Source organism: Anolis sagrei, chromosome 3 (assembly GCF_037176765.1).
Source record: "Anolis sagrei isolate rAnoSag1 chromosome 3, rAnoSag1.mat, whole genome shotgun sequence".
In the NCBI taxonomy this organism is placed as follows: Eukaryota; Metazoa; Chordata; class Lepidosauria; order Squamata; family Dactyloidae; genus Anolis; species Anolis sagrei.
In genome coordinates, this window is record NC_090023.1 from 108,831,664 (window position 1) to 108,841,740 (window position 10,077).

General features: G+C 43.2%; 1 protein-coding gene across 3 annotated transcripts in view; it reads right to left on the reverse strand.

Moving 5' to 3' along the window:
* Positions 1–9,833, reverse strand: part of MCF2L (MCF.2 cell line derived transforming sequence like) — a 131,457-nt gene extending 121,624 nt beyond the window's left edge. For all 3 annotated transcript variants that reach the window (XM_060769630.2, XM_060769627.2, XM_060769625.2), the window contains exons 1-2: positions 9,727–9,833; positions 2,404–2,593 (exon numbers count right to left, since the gene is read on the reverse strand). In XM_060769630.2, the coding sequence (XP_060625613.2) occupies positions 2,404–2,572 (169 nt within the window). In that variant the 5' untranslated portion in view covers positions 2,573–2,593; positions 9,727–9,833. The remainder of the gene's footprint in view (positions 1–2,403; positions 2,594–9,726) is intronic.
* Positions 9,834–10,077: the final 244 nt, after the last annotated feature.

The following is a 10,077-nucleotide window of genomic DNA, read 5'->3' on the forward strand; positions in this document are numbered from 1 at the left end:
ATGAACCCCATAACAGCACAAATGAATCTGTGGTTTTCCAAGTGCTCTTGACATCAAGTCGTTGTGTCCACCTTGTTTTTGTAGCTGCCTTCTGGTTTATAAAAGTGATGCTTGCCCTGTTATTGGGTTATGGATTTAACCCCCTCCAGTGTTAATGCTGGGAAAGAGGAATATGAGGTAGCCTAGGTGATGGACTCCTACATGCACCTTAGTAAGCTACAGTGGCTCACTTACTGGGCTGAATATGTACTAGAAGAGCAGTCTTGGGAAGATGCACCCACTGTCCTTGCCCCCGTATTAGTGTACCGTTCCATTGCCATTATTCTAATAAGCCTGGATTTCTAACCCACCCCGAGGGATGATTCTTGGGTGGTAAGTATTGTCATAACAATCTCTAAAATCTGAAGCCTTGGACACAGATGGGTTGCATTGCCAGGAATTTAAAATTCCAGATAATAGTGGTTTCTCTGAATCTGAGGAGCTGGGTAACAAGACAGTTGGGAGACCCATTCCCCGGCAGAAGGTGGCTGATGCTGAAGATTTACCTCTATCCTTTAAACATCATTAAAGAGATAAGGAGAGGCTATGCAGACTGCAACATCTGTGAAACATCAAGTGCTGCCATTTAAGCACCTGGTGTCCTGAGGCAGCTGGCTATAAATCCTTTTGTTTTACTTTGAATCAACTGATTGTGGTCCTCCCCATTGGGAGGAACAGGCATCAAGTCTGTGACTACCTTGAAGAGGCTAACCACATCATTATGGACCCTTCCACACAGCCCTATAACCCAGAATATCAAGGCGGAAAATCTCACAATATCTGCTTTGAACTGGGTTATCTGAGTCCACACTCAGATAATGTGGGATTTTCTACCTTGAAATTCTGGGATATAGGGTATCTTATCCTCTCCAGGCTAAAAACACCAACTCCATTAGTAATATTACATTCAGCTGGGATGTAAATCCTGATTTGATTATTCCTCATACAGCAAATGGGACTCATGGGAGAAAAAAGTCTCCTTGCAGCAAACTGCTGTTAAGATACTGAGGATGTCTTGTCAATAGTACCATAGAAAATCTGGCCTTTTTGTGAGTAGGGTTGTGTGTGTGTGTGTGAATTCATGCAAAATGTACAGTAGTGGCACATGTGGTCAGTATTATCTTCTTAAAAAGCAGTACTTTAGAAATAGTTGTTTGTGTCTTTATGATCAATAAGACTGTCCTGTAGTGGCTACTATGTGCATGAAAGGATAAAAAGTGGCTGATTTGGCATAGAAACAGGAGTTTTGTACTAAGTATATTTAGCACAAATTGCAGAAATTGTAGTCAAAACTTAAAAAGGACTCTTAGTTTTGCATTACAGGTTAAATGTCTGGAGAGGTGAGGTGTCAAGAAAATCCACAACATTTTTTTTTTCATGTCAGAAGTGGCTTGAGAAACTGCAAGTCACTTCTGGTGTGAAAGAACTGGCTGTCTGCAAGGATGTTGCCTAGGGGATGCCTGGAGGTTTTACCATCCTGTGGGAGGCTTCTCTCATGTCCCTGCATGGGAAGCTGGAGTTGACAGTTGGGAGCTCACCCTTACTCCCAGATTCGAACCGCCGACCTTCAGGTCAGCAATTCAGCTGTCACAAGGGTTTAGCCCAGTGGTTCTCAACCTGTGGATCCCCAGGTGTTTTGGCCTACAACTCCCAAAAATCCCAGCCAGTTTACCAGCTATTATGAGTTCTAGGAATTGAAAGCCAAGACATCTGAGGACCCACTGGTTTAGCCCATTGTGCCGCTGTGGCTCCTCAAAATGCTATCTTGCGGCATCAAAATGACAAATCACAACTAAAATCCCAGCAGTAACAGCATTTAGCAATAATAATTTGGATTATTTCTTTAACCTGCTCAATAGCCTTCTTTGGGTGTCTGAAGAATGTTATTTAAAGAGACAAAAAGGGAAATGCACTAACCTGATCCCTGTTGTCATTGCTTTGGTTGTGCAAAAGTGGTGTAGCTGAACAGTACCCACGGATAGTGTGCACATAAGTAAGAACACAGATTTGCCAGTATTCACTCTGATATAAAGAACCTTCACAAGTAGAAGAGACTTTTGTCTTCAAACACACCATTCTTATAAAACAAACCAATGACGCAGGTACAAAGAGTTAACATTTCCCTTACTCATGTCTTCAAGTCACATGCTTAAAGAAAATCTAAATACAGCTTCCTTTATGACATGATTTTAATAATTAATTTCATTTTTGCTATTTATTTAGAATAATGATCAATTGAACTTACTCCCAAGCAAATGTTCAAAGAATTGCAGCCTTAATCTTACAAAGAAAAGTGTTATATTGTCAAGTGCTGCTCAAAGGACTCTGGCCTTGAGATGAAGGAATCAGAAAATTGTATCATACCTTGGTGTGATGCCATAACCTTCTGTTTATCTTGCACAAGCCGGATGATATCGGATACCACAATGCAGTGGTCTGTGTCATCTTTCCCATCATTACTTTGATTTTCTTTTGCCAAACAGTTGCAAATGCTGGTTTCCTTACATAGGATGAGCCTCCAATAATTCGACATGAAAATATCTGACTCTGACTCCTGAAAGGTAAAAAGAAGAAGTTGTTCAACAATGACGACAGTGACAGCTCATTTGGGCCAGCTACTATTCCTAGGTTTTCCACAGAGACAGATCACATGTTCCAAAGTAAAAGCCACTTTAAGGACAGTGTCAAAAACTGAAGAAATGCAATTTTTTGCATAAACCTGCAGGCTAATTAGCACATCTTTTTCCAAAACTGTTTTAAGATGAAGACCAAGTTGCTGATTATTTTGGACTCTGGAAGGAAGGGAAGGAAGGAAGATAAATATGGGCCCAAATTTAGTGCTAGTTCTTGGAACACAGCCAAAATTAATTGCCAACTAATCAACTGTCATTAATAGTCTAACTTTTATAATAAAATGTCCCATTTTCTTCTGCATTCATTTAACTGGGAATCAATGCCACTGAATTACATGTGTGCCTATTTCTGAATAGACACACAGGATTGCCAATTGGAGCAGATCTGTTGAGATAATGGTAAAATAAGCCCTTGTCTATGGAAGTTTTTTTTTAATCATGTCAGAAGCGAAAAGTTGTGTCTGGTGTGAGAGAATTGGCTGTCTGCAGGGACATTGCCCAGGTGATGCCCAGATGTTTTAACATCCTGTGAGAGATGTTTTACCATCTCTCATGTCTACACAAGGCAAGCTGGAGCTGACAGGTGGGAGCTCACCTTGTCTCCTAGATTCAAATCACCAACCTTCAGGTCAGCAGTTCAGCTAGCACAAGGGTTAACTCAGGCATGGTCAAGCTTCAGCCCTTCAGGTGTTTTGGATTTCCAACTTCCACAATTTCTAACAGCCTACTGGCTGTTAGGAATTGTGGGGTTTGAAGTCCAAAACACCTGAAGTTTGCCCATGCCTGGATTAACCCATTGCACCACCAACTCAATAGATCCCCGTTATCAACAGCAATTGGATTCTCATGCTTCCAGTTTCCAATCCTTTCTGATTTTCACTACCAACCTCAAGACAAGAGGACAAGGTGAGAGAAGAGGAAACTTGGGAGATTTTCGCATTTGTACTGAGACAAACTAAAACCCAAGACAGCTGTAACTATCAAAAACATTGCTTTGAAATTTGACTGAAACAGAAGGCATTTTAAATGCAGTAAATTTTTATCCATATTATCCATATAACAAACTACAATCTGCAGGTAATCAAAGGCATTTTCAGCAGTGACACCACTGTCAGATAACCCTGCTCATAGGAAAATTTGGCAGGTCAACGGTATTTACTATTAATGGTTGATGAATTTAAAAAAGTTTATTTCATCAAGCACTTACAAAGCAAAGTCATTGTGTTGTTGAGTTGCTGTCTGTAGGCTACTTAAAGGTTTAAGTTGTTAAAAAGCCATTTTTGTATTGTTAATTTTGCTAAGGTTTCTGGGAAACTATTAAGAGTTTCACAAATTAATAAACATGCATGTGTTTTTTAAAAAAATATCTCTTATAAAGAATATTTGAATTTTAAAATGTATAAGTACATACTTTTTCCCTCACCTCTTTTATGACTTAATTTTGACATGACAACAAGTGGCTATCAATTTGTTTTCCTCTGGCAAAAATACAAAACAAAAAACCAAAACAAACATTGCTCATATTTATTCTTGTTAAACATTTACTTTAATCCTGTAGTCCAGTGGTTCCCAACCAGTGGTCCACAAGAATTAAGATATAGTCTGCGGCCTCACTGATACTACACAGTTGCAACGAGAGAAACTGGTCTCACAAAATCCTCTTATAGTGCCGAGGCTTATTAAATATGGTTTTCTGTGAGCGAGCAGATGGCGACTACTGGATGGCATATGTTCTGTATCAGAAACTAGAGCTGATGTGGTCTATCCAATGCAATTTTTCTGAGTCAGCACACCAAATAAACAAACCTAATCTAAAATTGACCAAAAACTGATTCGTAACCCTTTCAATACTAATGTTGGAGAGTGGTCCCTGGTCAAAGTGGCCCCTGGTCAAAAAAAAGAGAAAAAAAAGGTTGGGAACCACTGCTGGAGTCGATGTGGAAGAAGAGTTCCAATTGAGTAATTAACAGTAGTCTTGTAGAGATTAAATAGAAATTAAATTGAGATTTTTACATTTTTTTTCAAGCATACAGGAAGAAAGGAGAATAATTAATCTCACAGAGTTTATTTCATCTTTCCTGTTACCATTTTTGTAATATTTATTTTTCTGAAAACAACTGGTGGACTCAAAAAGGCCTTAAGTCAGTGGTTCTCAACCTATGTGTCCCCAGATGTTTTGACCTTCAACTCCCATAAATCCTAACAGCTGGTAAACTGGCTGGGATTTGTGGGAGTTGTAAACCAAAACACCTGGAGACCCACAGGATGAGAACCACTGGCTTAAGTGAACATTTTCTCAAGTGTCAAAAGACAACACGGCTATAATTTTCTGAATTTTACTGGACCAAGACCTGAACAGGCTGTAAACCAGGCATGGGCAAACTTTAGCCCTCCAGGTGTTTTGGACTGCAACTCCCACAGTTCCTAACAGCTGGTAGGCTGTTAGGATCTGTGGGAGTTGAAGTCCAAAACACCAGGAGGGCCAAAGTTTGCCCATGCCTGCTGTAACCCTAACTCCAGGTTGCCTTTTCCAATTACAATCAGAAAACATTTCCCCTCTTCACCCAGGCCCACCTCTCTCACTATATTCAGAAAAACTGTCTCCATCTTGCAATGTTTATACTATTTTTTAAATACTGTTTACATGCTGAAAGGCTAACTCACCCCTGAGGCAACTTAATATTTATACTAATCCCTGCTTTGGTGCTTAAGACGTGCATGTCTTACTTTTTCACCTTTAGCTGCCATTTATTTTCCAGAAGCGGGGGAAAAAACCCTTCGTCATTCACTGATTTGTCTAACAAAGGGACTGCAAAAATACCAGCCTTTTAGATGCTGTTGGACTGCAATTCCAGGCAGACTCTCCCAGTGATGGAAGATGATGGGATTTGCAGCCCAACAACTGCAGAGATCAAGGTTATTAACTTCTGGCTGACCATGTGGTAGGATGTGAAAAGCCCTTAACTTCAGTACAGCTAAAAAGCAGGAGGGGTTCAATTACAAAATCAGTGACATGGAAACACCAACCATGGCTGAAAGACCAATTTCCTGCTCAAAGGATAACAGCTATCCAGCTGTATTGTCGAAGGCTTTCCTGGCCGGAATCACTGGGTTGTTGTAGGTTTTTCCGGGCTATATGGCCATGTTCTAGAGGCATTTTCTCCTGACGTTTTGCCTGCATCTATGGCAAGCATCCTCAGAGGTAGTGAGGTCTGTTGGAAGTAGGAAAATGGGTTTATGAGTTTATATATCTGTGGATTATATCTGTTGGAAGTAGGAAAATGGGTTTATATATCTGTGGGTTTATATACCTCAGAGGATGGGTTTATATACCTCAGAGGATGCTTGCCATAGATGCAGGCAAAACGTCAGGAGAAAATGCCTCTAGAACATGGCCATATAGCCCGGAAAAACCTACAACAACCCAGCCATCCAGCTTTCCAGAAACACACGTTTATTAAAAGTAATTGTTCCCATTTCTACCAAATTGGTTTCCCTTTATACAGTGGGTCCTTGGTATACACTAGCGGTTGGTCCCAGGATCCTTGTGGATCCCAAAATTCATTGAATCCCAGCAAATTTATTTATTTGCTTCATTTATATCCTTCTCTTCTCACCCTTCGGGAGACTCGGAGCAGCCTACATCAAACATCTAGGCAAACATTCAATGTCTCTGGATTGTTGGTTTTTCAAGCTGTATGGCCATGTTCCAGAAGTATTCCCTCCTGACACTTCACCTCTATCTATGGCAATCCTCAGAGGTTGTGAGGTCTGTTGGAAACTAGGAAAATTGGGTTTATATATCTGTGAAAGGTCCAGGGTGGGAGAAAGAACTCTTGTCTGTTGGAGCTAGGTGTGAATGTTTCAATTGGCCACCTTGATTAGCATTTGATGGCCTGACCGCTTTTAGGTGTGGCTTGTTACTGCTTGGGGGAATCCTTTGTTGATAGGTGATCAGCTGTCCCTGATTGTTTCTTGTCTGGAGTTCCCCTGTGTTTGTTCTTTGTTTACTGTTGTTCTTTATTAACTGTTATAATTTTATGTCTCAATTACACATGCAGTTAAAATATACCATAAAATCATTAAAACAGGAGACATAAAATACAATTTAAAACCATGAAACATATCAAACATGATAAATCCAATACATAAATAACACATTGCACAAATCCTTAATCATAGTTCAGCTGCTGCATTCTAACCGTGTCATGAGAAGATGTTAAATTGCATTTCTGTCACTAAATGCTTATTTGAATAGCCAAGTTTTCACTTGTTTCCTAAATGCCAGGAGGGAGAGGCTGATCTGATCTTGCTATGAAGGGGGTTCCACAGCTGAGAGGCCACCACCGAGAAGGCCTCCTCTCTCGTCCCCACCAATCGCGCTTGCAAAGGCAATGGGACTGAGAGCAGGGCCTCCCAGGCACATCTTATGCTCATACTAGCTCATAAAAGAAGATATGTTTGGATAGGTAAGCTGGGCTGTAACTGTTTAGGGCTTTATAGGCTAAAGCTAGAACTTTGAATTGTGCTCAGTAGCAGACAGTGGAGCTGAAGGTCCCTGTATGCCGCTCAGGTGAGCAACCTGACTGCTGCCCATTGGACAACTTGAAGCGTTTGAGCTGCCTTCAAAATCAATGATGTTCCTTAGATTATACAAAATGGCAAAAACAAGGTTAGCCATATGGGATTTTTTGTGAAATATTTCCAAGTTTCTAGCAGGCCTACCCAGTTCGGTTTTTAACAATGAATTTGAAGTTCACATTCTATGTCTATTGTGTTTTAATCCTTGTTCAGTGTATTTTAATATGTGTATTTCATAGAAAAATGTATTTACACAAATGACCAGCCACTGCCAGAAGGGACAGAGAGTTTAATCTATGCTGATGATCACGCCATCATTGCTGAAGCAGGAAGATTTGAAATGGTTGAACAGAAGCTCTCTGAAGCTTTAGGTGCTCTTATTGCCTATTACAGGGAAAACCAGCCGATTCCTAATCCATCTAAAACAGAGACCTCTGCTTTTCATCTCAAGAACAGACAAGCATCTTGAGCTCTGAAGATTATCTGGGAAGGCAACTCACTGGAGCATTGCAGTACACCAAATACCTGGGAGTTACCCCAGACTGTGTTCTGACCTACGAGAAGCACTGCTTGAATATCAAACAAAAAGTGGGCACTAGAAACAATATCATACAAAAGCTGACTGGCACAACCTGAGGATCATAACCAGATATAGTGAAGACATCTGCCCTTGCGCTTTGCTACTCTGCTGCCGAGTACGCATGCCCGGTGTGGAACACATCTCACCACGCTAAAACAGTGGATGTGTTTTTTAATGAGACATGCCGCATTAACACAGGATGTCTACAACCCACACAACTGGAGAAATTACATTGTTTGTAGAGACCTAGAGCTGCTTATTCCTGTCAGTTCCCATCCGCGGTGATGCAATGGGTTAACCCAGGCATCCTCAAAGTGCAGCCCTCCAGCTGTTTGGGTCTCCAACTCTCAAAAGCCCTCATGAGCTTGTTCAATTGTCAGGAATTCTGGGAGTTGAAGGCCCAAACAGCTGGAGGGCCGCAGTTTGAGGATGCCTGGGTGCTGGGTGAGTTTCTGACCTGAAGGTCGGCGGTTTGAATCCATACATACAATATATTATGTTATTCATATAGTACAATATCGGTATTATATATTACTATATACTATACCATTATATTGTAATATTATTAGTAATGTTACATGTAATATATATTGTATTACATTATAATATTATAAATATTATATGTATATACAATATATTATATTATATTATATTATTAGTAAAGCACAGGAGACAAGATGGAACAGTCCCCCCCCCCTCCTCACTCTGGCCAGAGCAGCAGTTAGTGCTGGGGGGGGGGGGGGTCCCCAACTGATGATGTAGGCAGGAGACAAGATGGAACTGTCTTCTGCTCCCCTCTCTCTTAATTCCCTGGGCAATGTCCTTGCAGACGGCCAATTCTCTCAGACCAGAAGCGACTTGCAGGGGGCGGGGATCTATACCTATGTCAGGAAAGCACTGTCTTCCTCCAACCTCACACAGAGAATCAGAGTGTCAGTCTTTTCACTTGCAAAACAAGTTTCCAATTCTCCTCTCTCAAGGGAAGCTGAAGTAAGCCCCATGGAGTCTGTTCACAATGTACCAAGGGGGAGGATGATTCAAAAGGTGGGCAGAGGGAAGGGCTGTTGGGATCTCTCTCTGGAAATAATTCAGGAAGAAAGTGGACCGCAAAGCCCTGGGCGCCCAGACCCGATCCTTTTCAGGCGTCAGGAGTGGAAGAGTGGCAAGTGGGGCAACCCTCCTGACACCTGCGCCAGGACGCCAATCGAAACAAGCAAGGCAACACCTGCCCAGATCCCCCCCCCCCCCCCCCACTGAACACAACAAGGGAAGTTGACATTGGGAGGGTTCTGTAATGTTTAACCACCACCGAGGAGGGTTTCGGCGCCACCGTGCTGGAGGAGGAGCAGCTAGCTGCGTGTTCTCTTCCCCCCAGATTCAAAGAGAAAGGATGAAAGGACCAGAAATACTGCTCACACGTGGAAAGTAAGTAAGCAGGCAAACCAGGCTGGAGCCCTGGCCTCCTTTCAGTTTGTACTCGAAGCCATCTCTCGCGGCGGATTATCTCCCCGACCCCAACTCAACACAAAAGGAGGCTCCTCTCTCTCTCTCTCTCAGTCTCAGCCCAAAACAGCCACAAAGGGAACTCCATTGATGGAGAAGCGTCTGAACAAGGAACTCCATGCCTGTTTGGTGAAAGAAGGAGGGAAGGAAGAAGCCTCCCGGTGGTGCACTTGGTGGGAGTTCTGTGCTTGGAGAGAAAGGGAAGAAAGAGGAGAGAGGACCGCGGCTGAGGGAAGGAAACCGAGGCGCGTCCTCCAAACCCAATGCAGGCAGGGCGAGGGACTGGGAGGAGAGCGGAGAGAGGGCGCCCCGGGATTCCAACCAGTTCCCTCCCAGCCCAGCATCCAGTCTGGAGCGACTCAGCCCAGCTCACAAGGCGCGCTTACTCACCTCTTGCTCTCAAGCTGCTGCTGCCGCTTCTCTGCGGGGCGCAAGGCTGGCGGGCTCTCCTCCTCCTCCTGGCCCTCTTGTCCAGCGCCTCTCCGGCCTTGGTCGCCCCCAAGCGGCCGGGAAAGGGATGGCCTCCCCCTGCGTCCAGGACCAGCCCCCAGCATTTGCCGGCCGAGAGGCAGAAGCTCCCCTTGCTCTGCTCTCTCCTCTCTTCCCTTCTTCTTGGCGTCCAGTCCTCTTCCTTCCTTCCTTCCTTCCCTCCTTTGTTGTTCGAGGCAGGGGCCCAATCGGAGGCTGGCTGCGCCTCCCTTTGTTGCGGCGGGAGGAGGGGGCGCTCCCCACGCTGAGAAA